This window comes from Oncorhynchus mykiss, chromosome 13 (genome assembly GCF_057628025.1).
Source record: "Oncorhynchus mykiss isolate SJ-2025 chromosome 13, ASM5762802v1, whole genome shotgun sequence".
NCBI lineage: Eukaryota > Metazoa > Chordata > Actinopteri > Salmoniformes > Salmonidae > Oncorhynchus > Oncorhynchus mykiss.
In genome coordinates this window covers 80,210,500-80,228,870 of record NC_143034.1, presented here as the reverse complement: position 1 = coordinate 80,228,870, position 18,371 = coordinate 80,210,500, and the positions used below count along the sequence as shown (strand labels likewise).

Genomic DNA, 18,371 nt, shown 5'->3' with positions numbered 1-18,371 from the left:
TCTGCAGTGTGGATCCTCCAGTCTAGCAGAGAGCAGTCTGACTCCTGAGTCTCCTGGGTGATTGTAGCTCAGGTCCAGCTCTCTCAGGTGTGAGGGGTTTGACTCCAGAGCTGAGACCAGAGAAGCACAGCCTTCCTCTGTGACTAGACAGCCTGACAGCCTGCAAAGAGTCAAATCATATTAAAATCACACAGATATTCTTTGGTGGTGACATATTCAAAATATTCAGATATATCAGTGTTCTGAAACCTGACATATCTATTCATAATATTACTTGTAGAGAGAAACATGTTTAGTACAAATATTATAGTGACCAGAGCAGTTTAAAAAGCAGTATCAGTCAGAAGACAGACAGTGAGGTATCAGATTTAGATTGTATTGAGTATACAGTCCACACCATATCTATTTAGACAGTGAGGAATCAGATTTAGATTGTATTGAGTATACAGTCCACACCATATCTATTTAGACAGTGAGGTATCAGATTTAGATTGTATTGAGTATACAGTCCACACCATATCTATTTAGACAGTGAGGTATCAGATTTAGATTGTATTGAGTATACATTCCACACCATATCTATTTAGACAGTGAGGTATCAGATTTAGATTGTATTGAGTATACAGTCCACACCATATCTATTTAGACAGTGAGGTATCAGATTTAGATTGTATTGAGTATACAGTCCACACCATATCTATTTAGACAGTGAGGTATCAGATTTAGATTGTATTGAGTATACAGTCCACACCATATCTATTTAGACAGTGAGGTATCAGATTTAGATTGTATTGAGTATACAGTCCACACCATATCTATTTAGACAGTGAGGTATCAGATTTAGATTGTATTGAGTATACAGTCCACACCATATCTAAGTAAGTATTAGTATTAGTATTAGTACCAAGTATTTGGTCTGATATACTACATCAGCCTGAGACTGCAATGATGGAGAAGGATCATGAATGAATCATGAATAATAATGAGTGAGAAAGTTACAGAGGCTACAACAAAACATACTAACCTCTCACCATTACCAATAACAGAGGCTACAACAAAACATACTAACCTCTCATCATTACCAATAACAGAGGCTACAACAAAACATGCTAACCTCTCACCATTACCAGTAACAGAGGCTACAACAAAACATGCTAACCTCTCACCATTACCAATAACAGAGGTTACAACAAAACGATGCTAACCTCTCACCATTACCAATAACAGAGGCTACAACAAAACATGCTAACCTCTCACCATTACCAATAACAGAGGCTACAACAAAACATACTAACCTCTCATCATTACCAATAACAGAGGCTACAACAAAACATGCTAACCTCTCACCATTACCAGTAACAGAGGCTACAACAAAACATGCTAACCTCTCAACATTACCAATAACAGAGGATACAACAAAACATGCTAACCTCTCACCATTACCAATAACAGAGGCTACAACAAAACATGCTAACCTCTCACCATTACCAATAACAGAGGCTACAACAAAACATGCTAACCTCTCACCATTACTAATAACAGAGGCTACAACAAAACATGCTAACCTCTCACCATTACTAAAAACAGAGGCTACAACAAAACATGCTAACCTCTCACCATTACCAATAACAGAGGCTCCAACAAAACATGCTCACCTCTCACCATTACCAATAACAGAGGCCACAACAAAACATGCTAACCTCTCACCATTACTAATAACAGAGGCTACAACAAAACATGCTAACCTCTCACCATTACCAATAACAGAGGCTCCAACAAAACATGCTCACCTCTCACCATTACCAATAACAGAGGCTACAACAAAACATGCTAACCTCTCACCATTACCAATAACAGAGACTACAACAAACATGCTAACCTCTCACCATTACCAATAACAGAGGCTACAACAAAACATACTAACCACTCACCATTAACCTCAAATAAAAGGTTACATTCTGTACTGTCTGCTAATATGAAACATTATATCTCAAATCCAAAATGCTGGAGCACCACATTTAAAACTGTAATCTTCACTGTCCAAACACATATGGTGTGGACTATGTGTCTCTGGTAAACACATGTGGATCTGGTGAACAGTTATCACTTGTTGACCAACTACAGGAATACTGACCTCAGAGTCTCCAGTTTACAGTGGGGATTCCCCAGTCCAGCAGAAAGCAGCTCCACTCCTGAATCCTTCAGGTCATTGTTACTCAGATCCAGCTCTCTCAGGTGTGAGGGGTTTGACTCCAGAGCTGAGACCAGAGAAGCACAGCCTTCCTCTGTGACTAGACAGCCTGACAGCCTGCAAAGAGTCAAATCATATTTAAATCACACTGTTATTCTTTGTTGGTGAAAATAGTGGCAGTATATTTTTTTCAACATATTCTGATATATCAGTGTCCTAATGTAGAAGGACAACGACAGATGCATTTGGTTTATACAGATTCATCTTCCGTCTCCTCGAGTTGTATTGTCAAAATGTTATACTAATTACTAAATATGTTTTTCAATATAATATTAGATACATATAATATACATATTAATATTATATACATATTACAGTACATTTTTAACTCTAAACTGAATATTTCTTCGTGATGATTAGATCTTAAATGTCATTTTATTTACTCACAGAACAGTTCTGGAGGCTTTGACCACTGGCAGCATCCTCAGAAGACCTTCCTCTGATCTGGAGTATTTCTTCAGGTCAAACACATCCAGCTCCTTTTCTGAAGTCAGCAAAACAAAGACCAGAGCTGACCACTGTGCAGGTGACAGGTTGGCTCTACAGACAATTCCAAATCTCAGGTAGCTTTGGATCTCCTCCACTAGATAATGGTCATTCAGTTCATTCAGACAGTGGAACAGATTGATGCTCCTCTGTGGAGAGAGATTCTCCCTGATCTTCTCCTTGATGTACTTGACCGTTTCTTCATGGCTCTGTGAGCTGCTTCTTGTCTTTGTCAGTAGACCTCGTAAGTGCTTCTGATTGGACTCCAGTGAGAGGCCCAGAAGGAAGCGGAGGAAAAGGTCCAGGTTTCCTGTCTCACTTTGCAAGGCTTTATCCACAGCACTCTTGTAGAAAGTAACTTTAGGCTTCTCTCTGAACAGCGCAGAAAGGTTCCTGGACATTGATTGAGGTTTGTCCATTAGATTCTCATTGTTGTTGATGAATGAGAGGAACACATATACAGCAGCCAGAAACTCCTGAATGCTCAGATGTACGAAGCAGTACACCTTGTCCTGGTACAGCCCACATTCCTCTTTAAAGAGCTGTGTGCACAATCCTGAGTACACTGAGGCTTCATTAACATCAATGCCAGCCTCTTTCAGGTCTTCTTCATAGAAAATCAGATTGCCCTTCACAAGCTGTTGAAAAGCCAGTTTCCCCAGTGACAGAATGCTCTCTTTATTCCAGTGTGGACCTGTCTCTTCTTTCCCAATATACTTTTCATTCTTCTGTTTGATATGAAACACCACAAGGTGTGTGTACATCTCAGTAAGAGTCTTGGGCATCTCTTCTCTCTTATGTTTCAGCATGTGTTCAAGGACTGTTGCAGAAATCCAACAGAAGACTGGAATGTGGCACATGATGTGGAGGCTCCTTGATGTCTTTATGTGTGAGATGATTCTGCTGGCCATGTCCTCATCACTGAATCTCTTCCTGAAGTACTCCTCCTTCTGTGGGTCATTGAACCCTCGTACCTCTGTCACCTGGTCAACACACCCTGAAGGGATCCTATTGGCTGCTGCTGGTCGGGTAGTTATCCAGAGGAGAGCAGAGGGAAGCAGATTTCCCTTGATGAGATTTGTCATCAGAACATCCACTGAGGTTGACTCTGTGACGTCACAACAGATCTTGTTCTTCTGGAAGTCTAGGGGCAGTCGGCACTCATCCAGACCATCAAAGATGAACAGAACTTTGTACTTGTCGTAGTTGGAGATTCTTGATTGTTTGGTTTCCATTGAGAAGTGATTGAGACGTTCAATCAAAGTGTGTTCTTCTTTTATCATATTCAGCTCCCGGAAAGGGAATGAAAATACAAATTGGACATCCTGATTTGCTTTTCCTTCAGCCCAGTCCAGAATGAACTTCTGCACAGAGACTGTTTTTCCAATGCCAGCGACTCCCTTTGTCAGCACAGTTCTGATAAGTTTGTCTTGTCCAGTTAAGGGTTTGAAGATGTCGTTACATTTGATTGCAGTCTCTGTTCTTGCTTGTTTCCTATTTGTTGTCTCAATCTGTCTCAGCTCATGTTCATTATTGACCTCCCCTGTTCCACCCTCTGTGATGTAGAGCTCTGTGTAGATCCTATTGAGAAGTGTTGGGTTTCCTTGTTTAGCGATCCCCTCAAATACACATTGAAACTTCTTCTTTAGATTGGATTTGAGTTCACGTTGGCAAATCACAGCAAGCTCATCTGAATCTAGAAATAACACAGACAATATTAACATTTTGTCCGTTTTAATGCCTACAGTCTTGTAGGACTGTTATAAAGTTGAACATTATAATAAATCATTCTCTTAAATGTCTATATAAATGATTAATGTTTCCATGATGCATTACAGACTGGTGTGACTGATTATATTATTATTGGTATTATTGATCTCTCTCTCTCTCTCTCTCTCTCTCTCTCTCTCTCTCTCTCTCTCTCTCTCTCTCTCTCTCTCTCTCTCTCTCTCTCTCAATAAATCACCACAACACATCCCTACTGCTACTTGATGAGGTCACTAGGTGTTGTGTTATCGGCTTCTACAATATCATTGAGTTGCACAGCTACTTGAGCTGTTATAAAACAGAATTCAGCATGAGTCAGACAGCTCTTACATTTCTCCAGTGTGTCAGCAAGCTCCTTCTGGTTCATTTTCCTCAGGATGTGCAGTGTGATCTTCAGAGCCCCCTCTCTGGCACTGCTCTCCTGCTTCTCATCTTCAGTGTCCACCACTTCATTATCCTGCTTCTGACAATCAAAGCATTCTGGGAGTTCTGGACTAAGAATACTCTTGAACATCTTCAGCTCGTTCTTCACAAATATCATAATATTCTCTTCAAGCAACTGAAATAAATCAAGTAAATAAGTTAAGCAAGAGATAAATGCTTTCTCATTAACACATTAATGAATGATTGACAGATCAACTTTATTTGAGGTAAACAAAAACAAATGTACATAACAGGACCACATACCCTGAATATGGAGTCCAGGTCTGTTTGATGACTCTGGGAAGACTGACCACTGAGAATCTCTGACTCTGACCTCCCCTGTTCGTTTCTGTTGACAAAACATCCAATGAGTAAGCACACACACACACACACACACACACACACACACACACACACACACACACACACACACACACACACACACACACACACACACACACACATACACACACACACAGACACACACGGAGGGAATGTTGTGTTTATTTAATAAACAACAACAATAAATGGGAAAATGGGAGAGGAGAAATGACTAGAGACAGTGTTCTTTAACTCACTGACCAGGACCCATGAGTTCTTCTTACCTTTGTTCAGTAGAAAAGTCTCCCTCTCTAAAGTCTATAATTTGACCCTTAGACCAGTCACTCTTCATGGACACACAGCTGGGTACAGGGGAGGCTGGTCTCTCCTGCTTGATTGGTCTTCAACACAACAGAGACAAACATTACATCTCTCATCTACGCTGAGCTCAGATGAGGAAACAAGAATAGTTTCATTCCAAAAAATTTTCAGAAATGTTGGTCAATTATCTGTTATTGTTTAAAGAATTTATGAAAGAGATTGGTGTGTTTTTTCACTATCTAATCAGGGCATGGGGTTGTTCAATGACAGACATGTATCTCTCACTTGTTTAAATTTCAGGAGGACCTTGCACACACCCATTCTCATGAAGGGGGCTGTAGTTTAGTAGGTTGAGAGCTTCAAGTTCCTTGGTGTCCACAACAAACTAACACACAGAAGGGAACATTTTGACATTTGCCCTATGGTTGATGAGAAACTCCATATTGCAAATGTACGGTTCCTTACTAGATGTCCCCGAATGTTTGTAAAATTTGCGGATGGCAATGGGGCCAGATCTTCCGGGATCTTCATCGAACGAAGTCTCTCGGAACTTTGCGACCTTTTGCCACATTTCAGGCTTCAAACATAAAGATATAAAACTGTATTTTTTTGTGAAGAATCAACAACAAGTGGGATACAATCATGAAGTGGAACGACATTTATTGGATATTTCAAACTTTTTTAACAAATCAAAAACTGAAAAATTGGGCGTGCAAAATTATTCAGCCCCTTTACTTTCAGTGCAGCAAACTCTCTCCAGAAGTTCAGTGAGGATCTCTGAATGATCCAATGTTGACCTAAATGACTAATGATGATGAATACAATCCACCTGTGTGTAATCAAGTCTCCGCATAAATGCACCTGCACTGTGATAGTCTCAGAGTTCCGTTAAAAGCGCAGAGAGCATCATGAAGAAAGGCACTGTACAATTGGTGATGTTCATAAAAATGTGTTGTTGTTTTTTTCAAAAAAGGTTGCAGATCCAGTTGCAGCGTGTTCATACGAATCTGTTTTGGAGCTCTGCGAGATTTCTGTGATTTTCTGTGATTTTCTGAAATAACACAAACTCATTCAACCCTGTGTAAATCAGTCAGTTCTTAGCATTAAGACTTAAGACTCAAACTTATATAAGAGCCTATCCTAAGGAGGATATGTGTTCACTTTCAGCTTCCTGTGTCAACCGGAAGTACCTTAAAATGGTGTCTTAGTGGCTGTTTCGAAGGGTTAAAAAGGTCAGATCTTTTCAAATCTTCATATGTGTGATTAGGCAACCCAGATTTCCAAGACAAACTCACACACACACAAAGCTAGGACAGAGTGACACAGTTTGGGGCTTAGAGACACACAGAGCCTGCAATAGTTACCTTTGTTTGAACTATTAACTTCTTATGGTGTACCAAACGCGCTAACAAAGTAGCTACTTGGACATAAATAACGGACATTATCGAACAAATCAAGCATTTATTGTGGACCTGGGATTCCTGGGAGTGCATTCTGATGAAGATCATGAAAGGTAAGGGAATATTTATCATGTAATTTCTGGTTTCTGTTGACTCCAATAATGGCGGCTAATTTGATTATTGTTCTGAGCGCCGTTTCAGATTATTGCATGGTTTGCTTTTTCTGTAAAAAAAATTGAAATCTGACACAGCGGTTGCATTAAGGTGAGGTATATCTATGATTCCATGTGTGTAACTTGTGTTATCATCTACATTTATGATACGCATTTCATGTGAATCGATGTGGTTATGCAAAATCACTGGATGTTTTTGGAACTAGTGAACGTAATGTGCCAATGTAAACTCAGATTTCTTAAATATTAACTTTTTCAAACAAAACATACAAAGGTTAGTGATTCATTTTATCTCTATTTGTGCTTTTTGTGACTCCTATCTTTGGCTGGAAAAATGGCTGTTTATTCTCTGGCTTGGTGGTGACCTAACATAATAGTTTGTGGTGCTTTTGCTGTAAAGCATATTTGAAATCGGACACTGTGGTGGGATTAACAAAAATATTACTTTAAAACGGTATAAGATACATCTATGTTTGAGGAATTTTAATTATGAGATATCTGTTGTTTTGCATTCCTTAATGGGATTGCAGCCACAAGAAGTTTAAACAGCTGCCAGACCTAGAGTTCTGAAGCTTTAGAAACCTGTTCTAGAGCTCAGGTCGATAGTGCGTGGTGAGTTATGTGGCTTTAGAAGGTTCTCAGACCGAGAAACAGCCTTGTATATTTGCAATAACTTCATTTCATTTTGACCATTACGAAAATGACGACATTTACAAAAGTCTCAGAGTCGCAAGGCTCGGCCCATAGAGATAGACCCCAACGTGTCTCATTCAAGGACCCCGTAGCAACTCCCGGAAAATGTGTATTTTCAACACCAATTAAGGTCGCTGCTCTGGCTCCAAATGACCTATCGGGCCGAAACTTGGGATTTGGGGTCGCCTCAGCTAGGTCTACACATAATGTCAGAGCTGGACCCGCAGCTGGAACGTAACTATGTGTTTTATGTTTATATTATGGTTTAAATAGAAGACGCTGTGCATTTTGGGCCAGCTCTGAAATATGTCATAGTTGGCTTCTAAACGAGTTGGAAAAATTGGGTTTGGTGTCAGATGGTATCAATTATCAGTATCAGTGTCAGAATGATATGTAATTGACTGATGGACTGTGACTTGCTTGGTACATTTGCAATATGTTTAAACAGTGAGGTACCATCACCATAATGAAATTCTGAAATCAACACCAATGAGCGGAGAGGAAGAGAGCGGCCATCCCGAGTTCATCGGGCCTGTCAATTTCACATTCCTGCAGTTTTTTTGAGCATGTCAAATTCATGATGGTAAATGCTCATTGAAACATATTGCAAAAGCACAGTACATTTGCAATATGATTCATCAGTGAAAAAACATCACCAAATGAACATGATGAAATCAACACAACGAGCGTTGGAGAGGAACCACTATCACTGCTATCACCACTACACCCGGCCATATTGCAAATGGGCAGCCGTGCACCTGCTGATTGGAATGTTGGTTACCAGAAGCACATTTTAGGGGGGAGCAAGGGGTATAGACCATCTAGGTTGATTCATGGCTTAACATAGTGCTATATATCATTTTGGCAGTATAAATGCCTTTTGGACATGGTTCACTGACTTTTGGGTTTGTAAACCAACTTCCTATGATCGTACATCGCAAATAGACATAACATTCTGTTTTGAAAAAAAAAGGCATTTTTTCAAAATTTTACTCTTGGGTCTTGCCTTGTGTTACATTTGCAATATGAAAAATTACGGTGGAGTGCACTCACTTTATATTGGATTTTTGCAGTGTTACACTTGGCATTTCCATATGGCATTTGCAATCAGTTTTGAATGAAACAACGTCCAATTGGGTGGTATTCTACATTGTGTATATGTTTCGTACGGTGCCAATAACATCCCATTCATTTTTGTCCATTTCAGGGGGGTGTTCCCTTATATGGAGCAAGCACACCAAGAGAGTCATGAAGAGGGCACGGTAAAACCTATTCCCCATCAGGAGAATGAAAAGATTTTTCATAGGTCCTCAGAGCCTCAAAAGGTTCAACAGCTGCACCATCGAGAGCATCCTGACTGGTTGCATCACTGCCTGTTATGGCAGCAGCTCAGCCTCCGACCGCATTGCACTTCAGAAGGTAGTAAGCACGGCCCAGTACATCACTGGGACCAAGCTTCCTGCCATCCAGAACCTCTATACCAGGCGGTGTTAGAGGAAAGCCCCAAAAATTGTCAAAGACCCCAGCCACCCTAGTCATAGACTGTTCTCCCTGGTACCGCACAGCAAGTGGTACCGGAGCGCCAAGTCTAAGTCCAAGAGGCTTCTAAACAGCTTCTACCCCCAAGCCATAAGACTCCTGAACATCTAATCAAATAGCTACCCAGACTATTTGCATTGCCCCCCCCCCCCCATACCTTTTACACCGCTGCTACTCTCTGTTATCATCTACGTATAGTCACTTTAATAACTCTACCTACATGTACATGTTACCTCGACTAACCGGTTTCCCCGCACATTGACTCTGTACTGGTACCCCCCCTGTATATCGTCTTGCTACTGTTATTTTACTGCTACTCTTTAATTTCTTCTTACTTGTATTACTTTTTCTTACTCTTATGTTTTTAACTGCATTGTTGGTTAGGGGCTTGTAAGTAAGAATTTCACAAAAATGTGAAATGTTTTTTTTTTACTTTGGAGAAAATTAGAGTCTCTGAGCTAAAAAATAGTATATCACGTAGTAATATATATCTGCCTCACTCTCAGAGAAATCAGTAGTACTACTAGGTTTAACACAGTAATAATATATATCTGCCTCACTCTCAGAGAAATCAGTAGTACTGCTAGGTTTTACACAGTAATAATATATATCTGCCTCACTCTCAGAGAAATCAGTAGTACTGCTAGGTTTTACACAGTAATAATATATATCTGCCTCACTCTCAGTGAAATCAGTAGTACTGCTAGGTTTTACACAGTAATAATATATATCTGTCTCACTCTCAGAGAAATCAGTAGTACTGCTAGGTTTAACACAGTAATAATATATATCTGCCTCACTCTCAGAGAAATCAGTAGTACTGCTAGGTTTTACACAGTAATAATATATATCTGCCTCACTCTCAGAGAAATCAGTAGTACTACTAGGTTTAACACAGTAATAATATATATCTGCCTCACTCTCAGAGAAATCAGTAGTACTGCTAGGTTTTACACAGTAATAATATATATCTGCCTCACTCTCAGAGAAATCAGTAGTACTGCTAGGTTTTACACAGTAATAATATATATCTGTCTCACTCTCAGAGAAATCAGTAGTACTGCTAGGTTTTACACAGTAATAATATATATCTGTCTCACTCTCAGAGAAATCAGTAGTACTGCTAGGTTTTACACAGTAATAATATATATCTGCCTCACTCTCAGAGAAATCAGTAGTACTGCTAGGTTTTACACAGTAATAATATATATCTGCCTCACTCTCAGAGAAATCAGTAGTACTGCTAGGTTTTACACAGTAATAATATATATCTGTCTCACTCTCAGAGAAATCAGTAGTACTGCTAGGTTTTACACAGTAATAATATATATCTGTCTCACTCTCAGAGAAATCAGTAGTACTGCTAGGTTTTACACAGTAATAATATATATCTGCCTCACTCTCAGAGAAATCAGTAGTACCGCTAGGTTTTACACAGTAATAATATATATCTGCCTCACTCTCAGAGAAATCAGTAGTACTGCTAGGTTTTACACAGTAATAATATATATCTGCCTCACTCTCAGAGAAATCAGTAGTACTGCTAGGTTTTACACAGTAATAATATATATCTGCCTCACTCTCAGAGAAATCAGTAGTACTGCTAGGTTTTACACAGTAATAATATATATCTGCCTCACTCTCAGTGAAATCAGTAGTACTGCTAGGTTTTACACAGTAATAATATATATCTGCCCCACTCTCAGAGAAATCAGTAGTACTGCTAGGTTTTACACAGTAATAATATATATCTGCCTCACTCTCAGAGAAATCAGTAGTACTGCTAGGTTTTATACAGTAATAATATATATCTGATTCACTCTCAGAGAAATCAGTAGTACTGCTAGGTTTTACACAGTAATAATATATATCTGCCTCACTCTCAGAGAAATCAGTAGTACTGCTAGGTTTTACACAGTAATAATATATATCTGCCTCACTCTCAGAGAAATCAGTAGTACTGCTAGGTTTTATACAGTAATAATATATATCTGCCTCACTCTCAGAGAAATCAGTAGTACTGCTAGGTTTTATACAGTAATAATATATATCTGATTCACTCTCAGAGAAATCAGTAGTACTGCTAGGTTTTACACAGTAATAATATATATCTGTCTCACTCTCAGAGAAATCAGTAGTACTGCTAGGTTTTACACAGTAATAATATATATCTGCCTCACTCTCAGAGAAATCAGTAGTACTGCTAGGTTTTACACAGTAATAATATATATCTGCCTCACTCTCAGTGAAATCAGTAGTACTGCTAGGTTTTATACAGTAATAATATATATCTGTCTCACTCTCAGAGAAATCAGTAGTACTGCTAGGTTTTACACAGTAATAATATATATCTGCCTCACTCTCAGAGAAATCAGTAGTACTGCTAGGTTTTACACAGTAATAATATATATCTGTCTCACTCTCAGAGAAATCAGTAGTACTGCTAGGTTTTACACAGTAATAATATATATCTGTCTCACTCTCAGAGAAATCAGTAGTACTGCTAGGTTTTACACAGTAATAATATATATCTGCCTCACTCTCAGAGAAATCAGTAGTACTGCTAGGTTTTACACAGTAATAATATATATCTGCCTCACTCTCAGAGAAATCAGTAGTACTGCTAGGTTTTACACAGTAATAATATATATCTGTCTCACTCTCAGAGAAATCAGTAGTACTGCTAGGTTTTACACAGTAATAATATATATCTGTCTCACTCTCAGAGAAATCAGTAGTACTGCTAGGTTTTACACAGTAATAATATATATCTGCCTCACTCTCAGAGAAATCAGTAGTACCGCTAGGTTTTACACAGTAATAATATATATCTGCCTCACTCTCAGAGAAATCAGTAGTACTGCTAGGTTTTACACAGTAATAATATATATCTGCCTCACTCTCAGAGAAATCAGTAGTACTGCTAGGTTTTACACAGTAATAATATATATCTGCCTCACTCTCAGAGAAATCAGTAGTACTGCTAGGTTTTACACAGTAATAATATATATCTGCCTCACTCTCAGTGAAATCAGTAGTACTGCTAGGTTTTACACAGTAATAATATATATCTGCCCCACTCTCAGAGAAATCAGTAGTACTGCTAGGTTTTACACAGTAATAATATATATCTGCCTCACTCTCAGAGAAATCAGTAGTACTGCTAGGTTTTATACAGTAATAATATATATCTGATTCACTCTCAGAGAAATCAGTAGTACTGCTAGGTTTTACACAGTAATAATATATATCTGCCTCACTCTCAGAGAAATCAGTAGTACTGCTAGGTTTTACACAGTAATAATATATATCTGCCTCACTCTCAGAGAAATCAGTAGTACTGCTAGGTTTTATACAGTAATAATATATATCTGCCTCACTCTCAGAGAAATCAGTAGTACTGCTAGGTTTTATACAGTAATAATATATATCTGATTCACTCTCAGAGAAATCAGTAGTACTGCTAGGTTTTACACAGTAATAATATATATCTGTCTCACTCTCAGAGAAATCAGTAGTACTGCTAGGTTTTACACAGTAATAATATATATCTGCCTCACTCTCAGAGAAATCAGTAGTACTGCTAGGTTTTACACAGTAATAATATATATCTGCCTCACTCTCAGTGAAATCAGTAGTACTGCTAGGTTTTATACAGTAATAATATATATCTGTCTCACTCTCAGAGAAATCAGTAGTACTGCTAGGTTTTACACAGTAATAATATATATCTGCCTCACTCTCAGAGAAATCAGTAGTACTGCTAGGTTTTACACAGTAATAATATATATCTGTCTCACTCTCAGAGAAATCAGTAGTACTGCTAGGTTTTACACAGTAATAATATATATCTGCCTCACTCTCAGTGAAATCAGTAGTACTGCTAGGTTTTACACAGTAATAATATATATCTGCCTCACTCTCAGAGAAATCAGTAGTACTGCTAGGTTTTATACAGTAATAATATATATCTGATTCACTCTCAGAGAAATCAGTAGTACTGCTAGGTTTTACACAGTAATAATATATATCTGCCTCACTCTCAGAGAAATCAGTAGTACTGCTAGGTTTTACACAGTAATAATATATATCTGCCTCACTCTCAGAGAAATCAGTAGTACTGCTAGGTTTTACACAGTAATAATATATATCTGTCTCACTCTCAGAGAAATCAGTAGTACTGCTAGGTTTTATACAGTAATAATATATATCTGCCTCACTCTCAGAGAAATCAGTAGTACTGCTAGGTTTTATACAGTAATAATATATATCTGCCTCACTCTCAGAGAAATCAGTAGTACTGCTAGGTTTTACACAGTAATAATATATATCTGTCTCACTCTCAGAGAAATCAGTAGTACTGCTAGGTTTTACACAGTAATAATATATATCTGCCTCACTCTCAGTGAAATCAGTAGTACTGCTAGGTTTTACACAGTAATAATATATATCTGCCTCACTCTCAGTGAAATCAGTAGTACCGCTAGGTTTTACACAGTAATAATATATATCTGTCTCACTCTCAGTGAAATCAGTAGTACTGCTAGGTTTTATACAGTAATAATATATATCTGTCTCATTCTCAGAGAAATCAGTAGTACTGCTAGGTTTTATACAGTAATAATATATATCTGTCTCACTCTCAGAGAAATCAGTAGTACTGCTAGGTTTTATGCAGTAATAATATATATCTGCCTCACTCTCAGAGAAATCAGTAGTACTGCTAGGTTTTACACAGTAATAATATATATCTGCCTCACTCTCAGAGAAATCAGTAGTACTGCTAGGTTTTACACAGTAATAATATATATCTGCCTCACTCTCAGAGAAATCAGTAGTACTGCTAGGTTTTATGCAGTAATAATATATATCTGCCTCACTCTCAGAGAAATCAGTAGTACTGCTAGGTTTTACACAGTAATAATATATATCTGCCTCACTCTCAGAGAAATCAGTAGTACTGCTAGGTTTTACACAGTAATAATATATATCTGCCTCACTCTCAGAGAAATCAGTCGTACTGCTAGGTTTTACACAGTAATAATATATATCTGCCTCACTCTCAGTGAAATCAGTAGTACTGCTAGGTTTTACACAGTAATAATATATATCTGCCCCATTCTCAGAGAAATCAGTAGTACTGCTAGGTTTTACACAGTAATAATATATATCTGCCTCACTCTCAGAGAAATCAGTAGTACTGCTAGGTTTTACACAGTAATAATATATATCTGTCTCACTCTCAGTGAAATCAGTAGTACTGCTAGGTTTTACACAGTAATAATATATATCTGTCTCACTCTCAGAGAAATCAGTAGTACTGCTAGGTTTTACACAGTAATAATATATATCTGCCTCACTCTCAGAGAAATCAGTAGTACTGCTAGGTTTTACACAGTAATAATATATATCTGTCTCATTCTCAGTGAAATCAGTAGTACTGCTAGGTTTTACACAGTAATAATATATATCTGTCTCACTCTCAGAGAAATCAGTAGTACTGCTAGGTTTTACACAGTAATAATATATATCTGCCTCACTCTCAGAGAAATCAGTAGTACTGCTAGGTTTTACACAGTAATAATATATATCTGCCTCACTCTCAGAGAAATCAGTAGTACTGCTAGGTTTTACACAGTAATAATATATATCTGCCTCACTCTCAGAGAAATCAGTAGTACTGCTAGGTTTTACACAGTAATAATATATATCTGTCTCATTCTCAGTGAAATCAGTAGTACTGCTAGGTTTTACACAGTAATAATATATATCTGTCTCACTCTCAGAGAAATCAGTAGTACTGCTAGGTTTTACACAGTAATAATATATATCTGCCTCACTCTCAGTGAAATCAGTAGTACTGCTAGGTTTTACACAGTAATAATATATATCTGCCTCACTCTCAGAGAAATCAGTAGTACTGCTAGGTTTTACACAGTAATAATATATATCTGTCTCATTCTCAGTGAAATCAGTAGTACTGCTAGGTTTTACACAGTAATAATATATATCTGTCTCACTCTCAGAGAAATCAGTAGTACTGCTAGGTTTTACACAGTAATAATATATATCTGCCTCACTCTCAGTGAAATCAGTAGTACTGCTAGGTTTTACACAGTAATAATATATATCTGCCTCACTCTCAGAGAAATCAGTAGTACTGCTAGGTTTTACACAGTAATAATATATATCTGCCTCACTCTCAGTGAAATCAGTAGTACTGCTAGGTTTTACACAGTAATAATATATATCTGTCTCATTCTCAGTGAAATCAGTAGTACTGCTAGGTTTTACACAGTAATAATATATATCTGTCTCACTCTCAGAGAAATCAGTAGTACTGCTAGGTTTTACACAGTAATAATATATATCTGCCTCACTCTCAGTGAAATCAGTAGTACTGCTAGGTTTTACACAGTAATAATATATATCTGCCTCACTCTCAGAGAAATCAGTAGTACTGCTAGGTTTTACACAGTAATAATATATATCTGCCTCACTCTCAGAGAAATCAGTAGTACTGCTAGGTTTTACACAGTAATAATATATATCTGCCTCACTCTCAGTGAAATCAGTAGTACTGCTAGGTTTTACACAGTAATAATATATATCTGTCTCATTCTCAGTGAAATCAGTAGTACTGCTAGGTTTTACACAGTAATAATATATATCTGTCTCACTCTCAGAGAAATCAGTAGTACTGCTAGGTTTTACACAGTAATAATATATATCTGCCTCACTCTCAGTGAAATCAGTAGTACTGCTAGGTTTTACACAGTAATAATATATATCTGCCTCACTCTCAGAGAAATCAGTAGTACTGCTAGGTTTTACACAGTAATAATATATATCTGCCTCACTCTCAGAGAAATCAGTAGTACTGCTAGGTTTTATACAGTAATAATATATATCTGCCTCACTCTCAGAGAAATCAGTAGTACTGCTAGGTTTTACACAGTAATAATATATATCTGTCTCACTCTCAGAGAAATCAGTAGTACTGCAAGGTTTTACACAGTAATAATATATATCTGCCCCACTCTCAGAGAAATCAGTAGTACTGCTAGGTTTTATACAGTAATAATATATATCTGCCTCACTCTCAGAGAAATCAGTAGTACTGCTAGGTTTTACACAGTAATAATATATATCTGTCTCACTCTCAGAGAAATCAGTAGTACTGCTAGGTTTTACACAGTAATAATATATATCTGCCTCACTCTCAGTGAAATCAGTAGTACTGCTAGGTTTTACACAGTAATAATATATATCTGCCTCACTCTCAGAGAAATCAGTAGTACTGCTAGGTTTTACACAGTAATAATATATATCTGCCTCACTCTCAGAGAAATCAGTAGTACTGCTAGGTTTTACACAGTAATAATATATATCTGCCCCACTCTCAGAGAAATCAGTAGTACTGCTAGGTTTTACACAGTAATAATATATATCTGCCTCACTCTCAGTGAAATCAGTAGTACTGCTAGGTTTTACACAGTAATAATATATATCTGCCCCACTCTCAGAGAAATCAGTAGTACTGCTAGGTTTTACACAGTAATAATATATATCTGTCTCATTCTCAGTGAAATCAGTAGTACTGCTAGGTTTTACACAGTAATAATATATATCTGCCTCACTCTCAGAGAAATCAGTAGTACTGCTAGGTTTTACACAGTAATAATATATATCTGATTCACTCTCAGAGAAATCAGTAGTACTGCTAGGTTTTACACAGTAATAATATATATCTGCCTCACTCTCAGAGAAATCAGTAGTACTGCTAGGTTTTACACAGTAATAATATATATCTGCCTCACTCTCAGAGAAATCAGTAGTACTGCTAGGTTTTACACAGTAATAATATATATCTGCCTCACTCTCAGAGAAATCAGTAGTACTGCTAGGTTTTACACAGTAATAATATATATCTGCCCCACTCTCAGAGAAATCAGTAGTACTGCTAGGTTTTACACAGTAATAATATATATCTGCCTCACTCTCAGAGAAATCAGTAGTACTGCTAGGTTTTACACAGTAATAATATATATCTGTCTCACTCTCAGAGAAATCAGTAGTACTGCTAGGTTTTACACAGTAATAATATATATCTGCCTCACTCTCAGAGAAATCAGTAGTACTGCTAGGTTTTACACAGTAATAATATATATCTGCCTCACTCTCAGAGAAATCAGTAGTACTGCTAGGTTTTACACAGTAATAATATATATCTGCCTCACTCTCAGAGAAATCAGTAGTACTGCTAGGTTTTACACAGTAATAATATATATCTGCCTCACTCAGAGAAATCAGTAGTACTGCTAGGTTTTACACAGTAATAATATATATCTGTCTCACTCTCAGAGAAATCAGTAGTACTGCTAGGTTTTACACAGTAATAATATATATCTGTCTCATTCTCAGTGAAATCAGTAGTACTGCTAGGTTTTACACAGTAATAATATATATCTGTCTCACTCTCAGAGAAATCAGTAGTACTGCTAGGTTTTACACAGTAATAATATATATCTGTCTCACTCTCAGAGAAATCAGTAGTACTGCTAGGTTTTACACAGTAATAATATATATCTGTCTCATTCTCAGTGAAATCAGTAGTACTGCTAGGTTTTACACAGTAATAATATATATCTGTCTCACTCTCAGAGAAATCAGTAGTACTGCTAGGTTTTACACAGTAATAATATATATCTGTCTCACTCTCAGAGAAATCAGTAGTACTGCTAGGTTTTACACAGTAATAATATATATCTGCCTCACTCTCAGTGAAATCAGTAGTACTGCTAGGTTTTACACAGTAATAATATATATCTGTCTCACTCTCAGAGAAATCAGTAGTACTGCTAGGTTTTACACAGTAATAATATATATCTGTCTCACTCTCAGAGAAATCAGTAGTACTGCTAGGTTTTACACAGTAATAATATATATCTGCCTCACTCTCAGAGAAATCAGTAGTACTGCTAGGTTTTACACAGT

At 37.4% G+C, this 18,371-nt stretch overlaps 3 protein-coding genes across 4 annotated transcripts in view; 1 reads left to right on the top strand and 2 right to left on the bottom strand.

Annotated features, from left to right (window-relative positions):
- The window catches only part of LOC118937611 (NLR family CARD domain-containing protein 3-like), a 7,479-nt gene extending 1,756 nt beyond the window's left edge, over window positions 1-5,723 (bottom strand). Inside the window, exons 1-6 of one of the 2 annotated variants that reach the window (XM_090197849.1) lie at window positions 5,533-5,723; window positions 5,192-5,276; window positions 4,835-5,063; window positions 2,639-4,427; window positions 2,135-2,308; window positions 1-160 (exon numbers count right to left, since the gene is read on the bottom strand). The exon at window positions 1-160 is cut by the window's left edge and continues 14 nt beyond it. In XM_090197849.1, the coding sequence (XP_090053975.1) occupies window positions 1-160; window positions 2,135-2,308; window positions 2,639-4,427; window positions 4,835-5,063; window positions 5,192-5,276; window positions 5,533-5,600 (2,505 nt within the window). In that variant the 5' untranslated portion in view covers window positions 5,601-5,723. Of the gene's footprint in view, window positions 161-2,134; window positions 2,309-2,634; window positions 4,434-4,834; window positions 5,064-5,191; window positions 5,277-5,532 lie in introns of those variants that run through there. The other variant, XM_090197850.1, reaches the window with a different exon arrangement.
- Window positions 1-18,371, top strand: part of LOC118937847 (NLR family CARD domain-containing protein 3-like) — a 527,060-nt gene that overhangs the window by 202,339 nt on the left and 306,350 nt on the right. The gene's annotated exons all lie outside the window — the stretch shown is intronic.
- The window catches only part of LOC118937840 (NLR family CARD domain-containing protein 3-like), a 201,525-nt gene that overhangs the window by 158,127 nt on the left and 25,027 nt on the right, over window positions 1-18,371 (bottom strand). The gene's annotated exons all lie outside the window — the stretch shown is intronic.